The following is a 15,579-nucleotide window of genomic DNA, read 5'->3' on the forward strand; positions in this document are numbered from 1 at the left end:
CCAATTGATTATGCTCGCTTCGTGAGCCGGGTTGAGCTAACAGAACAAGTAATGACTGCAATTACGCAGGTGAACAAAGAAACCACAACGGAAGGCTTTTCACATGTTTATTCCATTGGTTTCGTTTTACTTTATTTACGGTGCGTGGGCTAATGTGCCCCAGCGGCTACGGCTACAACTATATTCACGTCGTGGCCGAACTGCTTTCGGTCAGGCTCCCATCTGGACCCTCCAAAAACGTAGCGCCCTGCCATCCCTCTCTTTTCTGCTTCCACACGTCTTACACAGAGAGATGGATGGAGCTCCCCCCCCTGTAATTATCAAAGCCAGGTTTCCCCCCACCCCTACACCACCACCACCACAACCACCTCCCCCACGTTCTTACTGAATTACAGAAGCTGCTCATTTTGACTAATTGTGAGTGCGCGGCAAACAGGTGCTGGGGGCTGAGTAAGTGTATCCCCACCCTAACCCCCACCTTGCACACAGCCCCACCACCACCTACACACCCACACACCCCCATGATGTGCGCTACGGTGCATCGCCTCCAACCGATCACGTCATCATCACCACCCTCATCGTCAGTGAACCCGTTTATTCTTCAGCAGGTGGAGGTGTTAGGTGCTAATCGTGCAGATGTGCGTGGCCTGTTCTAAACGTTCACTTTGTTCAGGCCAAGCACTCACGTTTCTGTCTGCTCCGCAGGGTCTGCCCGGCCCCCCCGGTGACAAAGGAGAGAACGGCGACGTCGGAGCGATGGTGAGTGCTGCCGCCACTCTTTGTTTTTGTGTATTTTATTTCTGTGCCGTAGCGGCGGCGGTGCCGGAGAGCCCTCCAGAGTTTGCAATTATGAAATTGAACACTGAACACTTAGTGCTACACTTCGGCATAAAATCAATGTGCTCTCAACGATCTTCTTAACCCTTTTATTTCGCCGGTCAAAATACAAAATATTAGTCTTTTGTAACGCTAGCTTTACCCGATTTATAACATTGACTCGGGGTTGGTTGAATTTCTAACGGATGTCCTGAATTGGTCCCCCCATCTTTAGGGTCCACCCGGGCCCCCTGGCCCCAGAGGTCCCCAGGGGCCGAGCGGAGCCGACGTGAGTCTCGTGTTCATTCACCTCCTCCTTGTGTTACCATGACAACCCTGTTTCTTTTGGATTCAATGCAAATGTTTCAATTTAAAGTTCTCAAATAGAGGCATGTAAGTGTATACACTGTTTTTTTTACACTGTAATATACTACAAAATACCAGAAAGAAAAGCAGCGCTATGGTTAACAAATAACAAAAAGTTGTAATAGTATTATTGCTTGCCCCATTGCTTGTGGGGGAATGAGACAACGGCCGAAAATGCACAGATTAGGGTCAAAATTGTCTTTGTAGTTGCGTATGAATATTGAATATTGCTACACTTTAAAAAGCCTTTGAGTTTGGCGTTCTGAATTCTGAGCTGATTCTGAATTCTGATGAGCAGCTTGAGCCTACCCTCACCTGCGACACAGGCTTTGATTCTTTGACTCTCCTCCTCCTTTCTTTGAGCTTGTTACTGTAATAACAGAGGTGTTGTGTTTGGGTCTGTCTGTGTGTGTGTGTGTGTGTTTGTGTGTGTGTTTTCTCCACAGGGTGCACAAGGACCACCTGGTGGTATCGGTTCCATGGGAGGCAACGGAGAGAAGGTAACAGCCAACTTGTGGTTCCAGATGGCTTCGAGCCGGCCAGATTTCCTACGGTTTTAATTAACTTGTGAACATATTCATGCCAATGCTAACTCTTTACCAACGTGTGAACTTGAGAAAGTGAGAGAATGTTCCAGTGATTGACTGTAGATGCTGCATGTATGTATGCTGCGGCTGACGGATTACCACTGAATAGGCGCAGACGGTTCTTCGGAGGCCGGGGTGATAACCTGTCACTCTGTCACATGTGATTTTCAACAGGGAGAGCACGGAGAGTCAGGCAACCCAGGACCCGCCGGAGAGCCTGGCATGGGGGTGAGTGCAGCGTGATGGACCGTCCGCGTTAAAAATATACCCCGAAGGATGCTTATATTATGACTTATTATATATGACTTATATGATGATGATTGGTCTTTTATCATGGGCTCTTTCATCAGCAATGATGCCAAAGACGCTTATTTAAAAGCATAAACTATGATCAAACATGTGAAAAAGGAAAAAAAAAAACATATCCCTGAAATGAAAAGTTGTATTCGCACTTAAAACCGGAAACAAAAACAGGGAGAATGGGAAACGAAAGCGTGAATGTAAGCCCATGCATCGTAGCCATGTACACAGACACAGGCTCGCACCCACTTTATGCTTGTTAATCCCTTAATCCACATAGTTTGTTTGATATTCATAAGTCATTTTCTATCCCTACCTTAAGGTCGCATTAGCTCAAGCAATGCACAAAACACTCAAATGTAACACACTGCGGTTTCTACCGTCGGGTTCAATCTCTTAACCAGCTGAGCCACACTTTAATGCATAAGTGCACTAAAACCGCTGGCGTGCAATTTCCCCTCGTCCCACGAGAGATATTGCGGCAGTTAGTTTTTTAACTAATTAAAATCTTTGAGGGCAGCTAATTAGGCCATGTTAATTATTTGTCAGCTGAGCAATGGGGAGTGCTTCACCGCCGGCTGCTGCGGCGCAATGTCATGTTGACGGGCAGCCATTGCCGTCACTACGTGATTAGCCAGGCCACATTTAGACGGCACCAATCTAACTGCGTCGATAACGAACCAACCTGGAGACGAGTACGTCTCTATTTAGGGGAAAGCATTTCATTCTGGGTCCAAACAGACAAACAACACACCTGCTGGATGAGCGGATGCAGCAGGGAGAAGGCGTTCATTGTTTTTGTCGGATTATAAAGAATAATTGATTACCAGATGGCCTTATTTGTTTGCGTGTATTATTTATCTCGCTCCCCGGTACCTCCTGGAACGTGATGCGTTGAGTGGATTTAAAATCTCTCCTCCTAATTAGAGACTAGGAAGGAAGAGAGGGGGGACTCAAGAGCAAGTATTAATGTGTTGCCTCCTCGAGCTGTCCAGGAAAAAACGTACCGCTGATCCACAGTGGAGCAGGTCTGTTCTGAGCAGACCCGTCGGATAGGGCCCAAGTATACCGACTAGGGTTTATGGGGGGGGGGGGGGGGGGGGGGTATTGACGGAGCTGTCCACTGGCTGTGTATCACTCCACGGTGACGGATAGGCCCGTTGTCAGGTCGGGTTGCTATCTTTCGAGGAGTTAGTGCACACTGCTGGCATCGAGCGGGAAAAACAGCACCCTCGCTAACGGGTCGTCTAACGATCCCTTGTAAACTACGGGGCTTGTAATTACGCCCCAACCGCCCCCGGGGCACAAGTTTGAACCTGCCTGCTGTTGTTTAATCCCGACGTCGGGACGAGCTAGGGGGTTTCATGGTTAGATCTTGATGCGGGGTGTGGAGAGTGTGGGTGTTTTGTTGATGTTTCGCCGTGGAAAGACTCGTAGAAGAAGGATCTGTCAAGTACCTGTTTTGTATTCACCTCCTACCTTTGGGCCATCAAAGCAGACTTTATTCTTACTGGTGTTCCTCATAAGGCTGCCCAAGCTCGAGGTTAAAAAACCAAAATGCGTAGCGTTGACAACCCAGTTCGGCACACCTCTTGATACCACTCGGGTTTACGATGACAAAGTCACCTTCTTACAGTCTTCCTCCTGCCTCTCTTGTCCCTCAGGGCCCCAGAGGAGAAACCGGCGAGAAAGGTGAATCCGGACCGCCTGGAGCCGCAGGCCCCGCTGGCGGTCGCGGCCCCTCCGGTGACGACGGCCCCAAGGGAAACCCTGTACGTCAGCCCCTGACACGACACACACAATAGCCGGATTACACGGCCGGCTTATTGCCATGGAGACCCTGGAGAACCCTGCGCGGAGCCGCTAATAGAACTGTCACTGACGCTATGACTCTTTGTCCGTGTGCAGGGGCCGGTCGGATTCCCCGGAGACCCAGGACCCCCCGGAGAGGCTGGTGTCGCTGTAAGTGCTTAATGGGGACTTTAATCAATCCGGGGTGAATGCATTGGGGTTTTTGGACAGCTCATTCAGGGGATAGCCTTTGTTTCATCCCTCCTGGGGTAGGCTATGCCTATAGATTAACAAGGAAAGGTCAAATGCATTTATTCTTTTTATGTTTGTTTTTTTTTATGTTGATGTTACATTTTATCTTTTCTATGAGATTACACTGAAGTGGTATTATGTGTAGTGAGCGTGTATTGAAAATATTTTCACAATCCCAAAACAAATAACTCATTGTACGTCAAGGTCATGCAGTCACGTTGTTCTTCTGTTCTGCTCAGGGATTGGACGGTTTAGGAGGAGACAAGGGAGATGACGGAGACGCCGGTCAACCTGTGAGTCTGCTGTTTTTAAAATTTATGCAAATCACGTGGAAAAGATCTAACACACAATGTATTATATATTTGACACTGCATCTTTGTTAAATCTGGTTTATGCATAACTACTGTAAAAGTGTGGCGTTTGTTCCAATTTAGGGACCTCCTGGTCCATCCGGGGAGGCTGGAGTACCAGGCCCACCTGGCAAACGGGTAAGTGCATGATGTATGAGACCCCCTCGTTGGATGTCTCACTTATGCTCCACTTCTCCGCAAACCAGTGTGGAGTAGGAAAATGGTTTCATCGTAATAAGAGATACAAAACAAGCACAATTTATTTTAACCACAGCATTTTATAAACTCGTATTGGAAAAAAAACAAGTGTGTTCTTCCAGAGTAATGGCCAATAGTTATTTTTTTACTTAGGAAGAGGTGGTCGTAGTGTGGAAATAGCAGAGAGTGTGTCTTAAGTTTTGGAATGTAGTTGTTACTTTCAGCACTGTCATTGTTCGACATGACAGACGAATCAATCCCCTACACACACACACACACACACACACACACACACACACACACACACACACACACACACACACACACACACACACACACACACACACACACACACACACACAAATCATTATTGAGCTCTTTTTCTTTCCAACATTTGTTTACAATTGTCCATTCACCGTCATGATGTTTTATTGGTTTTCGAAGCAGCACACCAAAACACAAAGAACAAGACTAAGTACAAACTAAAGTTTGGCATGTGTTGCTCAGCAAGAGGGACTACTTCTTATTCCAAGACCATTTTGGTGTTGCATGGAGGACGGAAACACATTGGTATTCAGTGGAATACATGCTCAATCATGCCTCTCAACTTTACTGTATGGATTCAGCCAAGAGAGGCATAGCGGTTTATTTATCCGAGATTGCTTCTCTATTGCTCTTGCCTGCCAGCGGGGAAGAATATCAATATTGTGGGGTTAGCATATTTTGGACCGATCTCTAATATTCCCTGTGCTGTCATCCATCAGAAGTTATGAATGAATCAAACACATATTTGGTGTGGAATTAGCGGAGCATTAAAACAGCTCCTAAAACGGTGTCTTGCAACGGTGTTGTCCAAACGTCTAAACAGTGTGTTTACTCTGCGTACACTGTTTGGACAGCACCCTTAGTGCGCCTCATGGATGATCAACAGCAGCAGTAAATGTGAAATAAGTCTCAATACATTGAATGCCAGAAGCATACGATAGCAGAGAGGAGGCAGAGTACTGGGGACGACAGAGCTCAGTGCCAACTGCCAGGGGCTTCCTGTAACATTGGGAAAGTAACATTTCCATTCTATTTGCTAGATTAGCGTTTTCCTGGGCAATTCTGTGTCAGGAATTTCAAACAGCAGGGTTCATACTGTAGGTTGATCAGGCAATTAGAAGTTCAGTGTGCTTTGCACTTTTAAGCTCAGCATTTGTATTCCGCGGGCTGTGTGTTTCTACGTGACAAAGGCTGCAGAGCAAATTAGACCCCCATTTCATTCCATATTAATGGCCTTTGTTGATATATTTTTTATCCTCTCCATGCTAATTGCCGGGTTATTCTCCCCCCGATATCTCTTCTAAATTGGCTCAGAGTGGGTGGTCATTGATGCATAGGGATTGTTCGCTATCACACACACACATTCATGCACGCACAAAAACGCAGACACACACACTAACAAATGCACGCGCAGAAAGCATGAGCACACGCAAGCAAGCACACACATACACACACAAAGCAAACTCGGCACATACACAACCACATGGACACAATAATCTGCTAATGCATAAAAAACTGACCAGGTCTCTCTCTCTCTCTCTCTCTCTCTCTCTCTCTCTCTCTCTCTCTCTCTCTCTCTCTCTCTCTCTCTCTCTCTCTCTCTCTCTCTCTCTCTCTCTCTAAAGTTATGCACGCACATCAACTCTCACTTGAGAATTCATACAACAGCACACACTAGTCATAATGCCGTAAACATAACCCACACAAGAGAGAGGGGAGACAGCATTCAGCCGACTGCATACCTACTGGATTCAGTCCAGTCACTCATTGTCATTGCTCGCACCAAAAGGCAAAGCACTGTTGTGTTTGATTAGAGGGCAGTTAGCTAAAAATGCTGACAGCCTTTCTATCCAAAGTGACTCAAACTCATTAATCTGGCTCAACAACTACTCTCCTCAATCCTGCTGTTTAAGGCGACATTTATTACACTTGTATCAGCGTGATTAATATTAGCAAAAGGTTTATCGTTCCCCTATTCGTCCAGTCTGTCATGAGAGCTAGTGATTTGGCTTGTTTTATTATGAGCCACTTATCAATACTTATGAATGCCAATTTGAAAAGTATAATATAATGATGAGTGACAATGTTTTAATGATATAAACAAATTTAATTGAAATGAATTGACTTGAAATGATTTGACTTGAATTTAATTGAATATAATTTAATTTAATTTAGTTGTATTCAATTGAAACCCATTGAATTAAAACCAATAGAATCCAAAGGCGTGTTACATGATAAACAATTCCAGACGTATGAGAAGGTAAAACACTGAATGACACAGATGATGAAGGACAACATATTAATGAGTTCTTAATATCATTTTTCTCCAGGGTCCCTTGGGGCCAGCAGGCCAGTCGGGTAGACAAGGTGAAAAGGGATCCAAGGTAAGCCTTCAGTCCGACCGTTCAGCCTCCTGTTTCTTTACTGAGGATCCAGAGGGTATTTCATCTGTACCTGTATGCAATTTCTGTACCATTACTGCAATTTAATTTGAAACTACATACCATGTAATTGCGGAAGGCAATTGCATTTTTTAATGGCATTGACACACAGGCTAGGGTGTTTTAACGACTATCTGATGCGCGGGAGAATCGAAAGAGTGAAATAAGTGCAAATGGATCGCTTCATTTGAAACGGCCACAACGTGCCTTTGTCTGCATGGTGAACAAGATTGAAATTGAGGCTTAGATGAAATCCCCCGTATGGATGACACCATGCTGGAACAAAAACATTTGCCCTTCTCCCTCCTCACTCCCCTTCGCTGGTTCCGGGATGTTGTTCTTGCGATCAGAATCCGCGGATCAAAGACCAGCGACAAACAATGAATTCTCCGGCGCTGCCTTGTCGGTTTCCCAAATCACACATTTCTTGTCGTATTTCCGTGCGTTTGACAGAGCCGAAAAAGCAGCAAACACACTCATAGGAATGCACTCGCATGCACACACACATGTGTGTGCAGTACAGTAATTTATACGTGTGTGCGTGCCATACACATGCACACAAATGCGAGAAACATTGAGAGGGGAAGGATACGGTTTATTTGAGAGAATGCCAGGATGGCAAGCGGATCCTAGAGTGTCAAATCCAGGACTAATTGGCTGTCAGAGAAATGTAATCCCCTCATCAATATGTCCTCACCATTATGACGTCTGGTGGAAAGCTCAATACCTAAAAGCCCCCCTGTTGCTGTTCAAGGACAAAAGCCAGGATCTGTGTGAAGATTGATCGGTATGAAGCTCTTAAGTAGTGAAAACTCCAAAGAGCTTTCAGAGTTAAAAAAAAATTAACAGCAAGACTGACAGAATATCAACTGAGGTATTGATGCAAAACACCTCGGTAGCCTCTACTAAGTGCTGTAAAGGAACGTTTTATAAATGGTGGCAAAAAGGTCGATTCACCACTTTTGTTTCGTTAAAACGTGTCTGTAAAGGTTTCAAAACAACGCTGTGTAGACTGGCCACAGTAGAGATACACTTCCCCCTTCTGAATGCTTAGTCTACCTGCTCAAATCAGTTTGTCTTTGGTAGCATACCTCCGTACCGAAACAGGAGACATGGCCTAACTCTGCCCCTTTAGTCTTTGGGTTTCAGGCTGCTGGTTCTGAGATCCAACTGCACTGAATATCTTTTTGCATGGAGCTGTATCAGTCAGACTCAAGCTGATGAATATTTGATAATATTTTTGATGCTGTTTCTTCTCACAGGGAGAGTATGGAGCAGAGGGACCTGTGGGTAAGACAGGACCAGTTGGAGCACAGGGACCCTCTGGGAAAGCAGGTCCTGAAGGACTGCGTGGTATCCCCGGGCCCGTGGTGAGCAGAACGCACTATACGCTTTTTACTTTCACTTTTACTTTTACTTTCTACTTTCACTTTCACATCTCTCCACAGCGAAATGTTCCTTGAAAAGTGGTGAATGTTCTTCTTCAAATGATCTATCATATCGTTCTCTTTCTCTTATTCAGGGAGAACAAGGACTTCCGGGTTCTTCCGGTCAAGACGGCCCTCCCGGACCCCTGGTAAGAAACCTACCCCCTAACCAACCTAACCTCTACCCCCTCCAAACTTTTTACCCTTTTCCACCCACTTCTACCCCATCCGCCCCCTCTGCCCCCGCTAAGCCCTCTACCCCCTCTACCCTTTCTACTCACTTCCACCTTGTCTACACCCTCTATCCCATCTATGTCCTCGACCCCATCTTCCCTCTCTACACCTTTAGACCCTCTACCCCCTCTATGCCTTCTTCTTCTTCTTCTATCCCTCAACCCATTCTATCATCTCTACTCCCCCCCTCTCAGCCCCCCGTACCCCTTCTCTAACGTGACCTCCATCAAGTCTCCTTTGTTTATAATCCTGTCTTGTCATCCCCCATAATGATAATCCCTTATCTTAAAACTAAGGTCCCTTGGGCTGTTTTCTTTTGGTGCGTCACGAACTCACGATACATCACTTCATCAACTTTCACCAAGCACTTGTTTGACAGCAATAGATCCTATTTGTGCTATGATAGCTCCAGAGGGGGTTGAAGTGAGGCTGTCTCTCCCCGCCATCCCTCTCAATCCCTTCCACGCTTTTAATTTGCTTTGCTGACGGTGTTTGACGGACTCTTTTCTTCCCTCCATAGGGACCCTCCGGTCTCCCGGGCATGAAAGGCGACTCGGGCCACAAAGGAGAGAAGGCAAGGCGTTGTTATTGTGATGCTAATCTCAAATTGCTTCATTGTGTGCTTCCCATATCTCTTCCGTGCGCCCTTATCTGAGGTCCTTGAAAGTAAGCAAACATCTCAGACGGTTTCACCTCCGTCTCTTCCCCCCAGCCTTCTACTGCTATATTTCCTTCATGGCGAGAGGAAGAAAGAGGTGTATTTATTTGCGAGTTAAACTCCAAACCTTGAGTGTGTGTAGAGCTACCACACACTGATTGAATTAGGGAGGTATAAGCCACATCAGATCCGCTCTGGGCTGCGGTCATTTGCACGGGGCCGGTGGAAGAGCAACAGATGGCCCTCACTCTGAAGCAGATGCAGAATGCAGGGGTGCCACGGTTAGAAGTGACAACCATCGTAAACACATTCATTATGTATTGTGAGAAGTGTTCCGCCCCCGCCCCCCCCCCCCCGCCCCCCAGCATGACTTTTTTTAAACAAGCGTCTGTACAGTTGAAGACAAAAGAGCCCAATTTACTTATTTGTTGTGATGGGTTAAAAAAGGGTAGAAAGCTTTTTTCCATCAGGAGGGATAATTATTCTGGCACTGCCAAATGAATAATTACTAAGCTTTGTTGTTTCTATTCTGATCTTTTGTCTGGTCTCTTTGTGTTCTGTGTGTGTGTGTGTGCGTGTGCGTGTGCGTGTGCGTGCGTGTGTGTGTGCGTGTGCCCCCACCTGCTTCCTTATGGTTTTAGGGTCACCCTGGTCTAATCGGTCTGATCGGACCCCCCGGTGAGTCAGGCGAGAAGGGAGACCGCGGCTTGCCAGGACCCCAGGGTACCGGTGGAGGAAAGGGTGACGCCGTGAGTACAACCCCCCCGCCTCCCCCAATGCTCTCTTTAAACACCCAACCTCTACATCTGAAATCCCCTGGCCCCTAAACCAATCAGAGAGAGACATGGCCAGAGGCAGGGTTACCTCTGATCCCAGTTGGACAGGAGTGTTTACCTTCCCCCCAGCGTCAAACTGCCCCCACAGGTGAATTGAAGTCCCCGCTGCTTCTGTGTGTCTCATCAGGGTCTCGGCGGCTCTTCCGGACCTCTCGGACCTCCCGGCCCACCCGGTATTCCCGTAAGTTCTCTCTAGTACCTCCGGAAAGCCCAGCTGCCAGGGACCGTTGATGCTGCATCTGTTATGTACTGTCGTTGACAACGTGTTGTGTCTTTCCCACTGCAGGGCCCCCATGGCTCAAAGGGATCCAAGGGGTCGTCTGTAAGTTATCCAACTGCATAACGTTACATGTCACACTCTTCCAGCTCTTTTATGCAAGCACTTCCCAAATTTTCATCACCCAATCCCACGGTGCATTAATGTCTCTTCAGCCATATCCTCAGTTACACTCGACACTAGTGGAGTTTCTTTTTGCCCCGGGACACAATATTGTGTGATGGTTAGTGGTTGTGTAACATATTTCCTCCTCTTTGCTCTCCTTCCAGGGAACCAGCGGTCAGAAGGGAGACACTGGATTGATTGGACCCCCAGGACCACCTGTAAGCATGCTCTGTTGTTAATGCTGCTCTGTGTGATTCCAAGCTCATACTGTTATGACTGCAGAGATTTATTCCATAGCTTTTATGAAAAAAGGTGTATGTGTGATGGGTATTTAGTACAGTGTCCTTAAGTGCTTAAGATTCATAAGGTCTGGCCTCTTTTTCAAGGCAAAGGACATGAGGCACAATTGGAATTCATATTTTCAATGTAAATGTTTTGGTAACAGTAATATGTTCCATATTAATTTATATTTAATGCGCATGCCACGAGTTGATGGCTGAAGTCTCCTCCCGAACTTCAGTTTTCTCTCACTGCAAATGCACACTGACGCGTCGGGACACGGTTCAGGTCTCTTCTCTCTTGATAGTGTGGGACTCTCTCCACTTTTGGCGCAACATATGAAACTATTTTAGACAAGATTGTCTTTGTTATTTATCCTGAGCACCGCTTCAGAACGGGTGTGTGTGTTTGTGTGGGTATGTGTATGGATGGGTGTGTGTGTGTGTGATTGTGTGTGTGTGTGTGTGTGTGTGTGTGTGTGTGTGTGTGTGTGTGTGTGTGTGTGTGTGTGTGTGTGTGTCTGTGTGTCTGTGTGTGTCTGTGTGTGTGTGTTTATGTCTGTGTGTGTGTGTGTGTGTGTGTGTGTGTGTGTGTGGTTACGTGTGAGTCAGTCTGTGTGTTTGTGTGTGTGTATGGGGTTTAGATTCCAAGAGCTCAAACAGGATTGTCTCTCCAGTCATGCACGATGCCATCTTCAGTTCACCCTGGATTGTGCCAGCTAGCACGTCTCGCTACTCCCAGTGACCTTGATCTCAGGGACTCCTCCCCGACGCCGATCAAACACACCCAGCAAGAGCCGGTGGCTGCACCACCGCACGACGACCCTCTCTAACCCCCCCTACCCCCCGTCTCCCCCATGTAGGGTCCCCCCGGCGACATCATCCAGCCCCTGCCCATCCAGCAGGCCTCCAGGAAGAACAGGCGGCAGGCGGACCAACCCCAGGCCGACGAGCCACTGGCCGACTACGGCATGGACGCCGCGTACTCGGAGGGCATGGAGGACGTGTTCGGCTCCCTCAACAACCTCAAGCAGGACATCGAGCGCATGAAGTTCCCCATGGGCACCCAGGACAACCCGGCCAGGACCTGCAACGACCTGCACCTCAGCCAGCCCGAGTTCCCAGACGGTGGGCGCCTGCGGATGATGATTGAATGAGAGGGGGGGACATCACTGGGGGAGATATTATAAATAATAATAGCAAATAAAACGAATCATATTTATGATGATAATAGAAAAAATAATCATAATCATAATTTATAATAATTGCACAATTACTGTTACAAACATGCATCAAAACATTATCATCACAAACGATTCTTGACTTTATTACGACTTCTATTATTACTAATTGAAAACGCTTGGTACAGCAATAACAACAAGAGATTTAAGACTCCACGCAGAGTTAATTATTGATCGTTTGTTGTGTCTAACGAGGGTTTCCGTCAACTCCTGCGTTTGGCCGGGAAACGCCAGAGTAACAATCAATAGGAGTCGCTCCTGCCTGGCGGTACTTATACAAACGACGCTCGGTCCAAACATACAAATCAAAGGGCTTCCACGGCGAACGCTACAGCCTCCACTCACCACTTTGGCTGATAAGCAATGACATCATTCTTTATAAATCTACGGCTTTCCAAGTGCAAAAGAACGGCGTCGTATCACATCTTCAACTGACCGCTAGGGTTGGGTGTTTTCCAATAGACCCTTTTCACTGAGGTGACATCGTTCATAACACTTATTATAGGTCTGCTCCGTTACGGATTCAGGGGGCCGGTAGTGGACTAGACTAGGACAGGCAAGTCTACCAGCCGTGCCCTGGCAGGACAGCACAGTTTGTCAACACTCCTTAATCCCTGTGCTTTGGGGAAGTGACCATCAGAACGTTTTTCGAGGACAGGCCGTTCCACCTGTTCCCTCAAAAGCTACCATCACCCTAGAAAATAAACGTCTGCTAGTGGTGTGTGAAGTAATCTATTGTGGAGCAAGTTCAGGAGTGAAAGTCGATGGAATCCCTCCCCCCCCCCCCCCCCCTCCCCTCCCCTGATACAAATGACACCCTGTGTGTTTGTTTACAGGTGAATACTGGATCGATCCCAACCAGGGATGCATAGGGGACGCCATTAAGGTCTTCTGTAACTTCACAGCCGGCGGCGAGACGTGTATCTTCCCAGACAAGAAGTCTGCAGGAGTAAGTCATGAGTCAATGCAGCCAGCCTAAGGGCACTGAGAGGAACCGCGCAGAGGTCAAGTTGTTGTTTGGAAAAAAGTTTGTAGTGATTTGTTTTACAAAGATGTTTGTTGCTTATTATCTGCACTGCTATTGATGTCGCTATTGACTATACTGTTGTTGTTAAATTGTGTTGCTTCTTTTTCCAGTCTAGTTCTAGGTCAATTCCACTTTTGTGTTAATGCTCTTTGTGAGCGTCTCAATTGCCTTTTCAATCTCAGAATACGATTTTGGAAAATGCAAATGTGGATCTCTGAAGTTTTCAGCGACAGGCTTAGTCTGACCACACTAACAGTGACTTTCTAACACTTTGTTTTTCAACTTGTTTTTCTCCCTTATCAGGTAAGGATTTCCAACTGGCCCAAGGAGGCTCCAGGTTCATGGTTCAGTGAATTCAAGCGTGGCAAGATTGTAAGTCAGCCAGAAATCAGTTACAGCCTCTCTACAATTTAAATTAAAAGTCATTATTTCCATTTAGGTTTTTTACCTCGGTTGAGGTTATACATGCGTTTGTCATATTCTGCGCCTCATCGTCCTCTCTCCTTCAATCTCTTCCCTGTCCCTCATCCCTTTTATGTTCTATGATTCCCTTTTTTTATTCTCACCTTTTCCATTCCTTTATCTATGCCTTTATACCGTATTGATTATTCCATTCTCTCTCCTGCTAACCCATCTTTTCTCCTCTTGCCCAATCATCTTACCCCCTTCTCTTCCCTAAACTCCCACCAAACATTACCTCTCTTTCTTTCCGTCTTTCATTCTTACTTTCTCTCTTCCAATCTTTCTTTCTCTCTTTCTCTCATCCTTTATTTTTCCCATCGCACAATCTTCCTTCTTTCTTCCTATCTTTAATTTTCTCCTCCCATCTCTCTGTCCCTTCCCTTTGCCTCCCCTTACCCTCACCCATGTTCCTCCCCTCCCTCCCTCCCTCCCTCCCTCCCCCGGCCACCTCTCCCCGCAGCTGAACTACGTGGACGTGTCGGAGAACACTGTCAGCACGGTGCAGATGACCTTCCTGAAGCTGCTGAGCTCCTCGGCGCGCCAGAACTTCACCTACATCTGCCACCAGTCGGTGGCGTGGTACGACGCCAAGGCCGACGACTACAACAAGGCGCTGCGCTTCCTGGGCTCCAACGACGAGGAGTTGTCCTACGACAACAACCCCTTCATCAAGCCCCTGTCGGACGGATGCTCGGTAGGGCCAACCGCACACGCAGGGTTTTACGGCTGCATTTGGGGGCCTTCATCAGGGGGGGATTTGGGCAACACGATAAATACAACCCGCAACAGTTTCTGCTGAGCGTAATGTCTTGATATTTACATTTATATTCAGGGCATTTAGCAGACGCTTTTATCGAAAGCGACTTGCATGAGTAAATTTGTCTGAAGAAACAGAAACAACAATATATCGCTATCGGTACAGTAAGGATGTTCATAGGAAAAAGTGCCAAGCACTTACAATTTCTAGGTTAACCCATTCTCTGTATACAACATAAAATAGCTCTGATAGCCATCCCTGTATACAGCAACGATTGCTATGATAGCCATCCCTGTATACAGAAAAGATAGCTAGGAAACCTATCCCTGTATGCAGCAAAGATAGCCAGAATAAGATGAACAATACTAAGTACTACTATTAAGTGCCAGGACGTACAACACACAAGTCAAGTCAACTTTATTTATATAGCGCATTTAACAGAACAACAGGGTTGACTCAAAGTACCTAACAAACAAACAAAACAATGACAATAGTACAACGATAATAATATAACATGGGGACATCAGGGGGTTTGAAGAAAAAAAATGAAGGTAGAATTATACAACATGTGCGTACATTCTTCTTTGACATGTTCTGCGTTGAGTCTGACTCGGAGCCCCCTGTTGTGTCGCCGTGTGTCCGCAGCAGAGGCAGGGCTACTCCCGCACCGTCCTGGAGATCAACACCCCGCGCATCGACCAGGTGCCCATCATCGACGTCATGCTCAACGACTTCGGGGACTCGAACCAGCGGTTTGGCTTTGAGGTCGGCCCCGTCTGCTTCCTCGGCTAGACCCCCCCCCCCCCCCCCCCCCCAAGACCCCCCAACCCATCCCCCGGCCCCCTAAGACCCCCTGACCCGACGGCCCCCCCCCCGTCGCCCTCCCATCTCCCCCCACACCCCCCCCCCCACTGACGGACAGGGCCGGGGGGGTGGGGCACCGTGAGCAAGGCATGCAGCGGGGCTCACCGCCATCTTTGACCCTCTCTCCTCGCGATCCACAAAACCTGTGTCGGTGCCGTCAATCTGTGTTTTGTTTTTGTTTTTGTTTTGTTGTTTTTCGTTTTGGTTGTTTTTTTGTTTTTCCCTGACCAAGAAGGCCCACTCGAGCCCAGAGGAGAAGAAAAAGAC

The 15,579-nt window shown here is 47.0% G+C and overlaps 1 protein-coding gene across 1 annotated transcript in view; it reads left to right on the forward strand.

Moving 5' to 3' along the window:
• Positions 1 to 15,273, forward strand: part of LOC115548935 (collagen alpha-1(XI) chain) — an 87,558-nt gene extending 72,285 nt beyond the window's left edge. Inside the window, exons 47-67 of the mRNA XM_030363874.1 lie at positions 706 to 759; positions 1,052 to 1,105; positions 1,629 to 1,682; positions 1,944 to 1,997; positions 3,734 to 3,841; positions 3,978 to 4,031; positions 4,352 to 4,405; positions 4,547 to 4,600; positions 7,036 to 7,089; positions 8,409 to 8,516; positions 8,669 to 8,722; positions 9,328 to 9,381; positions 10,107 to 10,214; positions 10,429 to 10,482; positions 10,588 to 10,623; positions 10,848 to 10,901; positions 11,825 to 12,089; positions 13,039 to 13,151; positions 13,533 to 13,601; positions 14,152 to 14,385; positions 15,094 to 15,273. Of these exons, the coding sequence (XP_030219734.1) occupies positions 706 to 759; positions 1,052 to 1,105; positions 1,629 to 1,682; positions 1,944 to 1,997; positions 3,734 to 3,841; positions 3,978 to 4,031; positions 4,352 to 4,405; positions 4,547 to 4,600; positions 7,036 to 7,089; positions 8,409 to 8,516; positions 8,669 to 8,722; positions 9,328 to 9,381; positions 10,107 to 10,214; positions 10,429 to 10,482; positions 10,588 to 10,623; positions 10,848 to 10,901; positions 11,825 to 12,089; positions 13,039 to 13,151; positions 13,533 to 13,601; positions 14,152 to 14,385; positions 15,094 to 15,240 (1,836 nt within the window). The 3' untranslated portion in view covers positions 15,241 to 15,273. The remainder of the gene's footprint in view (positions 1 to 705; positions 760 to 1,051; positions 1,106 to 1,628; positions 1,683 to 1,943; positions 1,998 to 3,733; positions 3,842 to 3,977; positions 4,032 to 4,351; positions 4,406 to 4,546; positions 4,601 to 7,035; positions 7,090 to 8,408; positions 8,517 to 8,668; positions 8,723 to 9,327; positions 9,382 to 10,106; positions 10,215 to 10,428; positions 10,483 to 10,587; positions 10,624 to 10,847; positions 10,902 to 11,824; positions 12,090 to 13,038; positions 13,152 to 13,532; positions 13,602 to 14,151; positions 14,386 to 15,093) is intronic.
• Positions 15,274 to 15,579: the final 306 nt, after the last annotated feature.

The sequence above is a fragment of the Gadus morhua genome, chromosome 8, assembly GCF_902167405.1.
Source record: "Gadus morhua chromosome 8, gadMor3.0, whole genome shotgun sequence".
Classification (NCBI taxonomy): Eukaryota; Metazoa; Chordata; class Actinopteri; order Gadiformes; family Gadidae; genus Gadus; species Gadus morhua.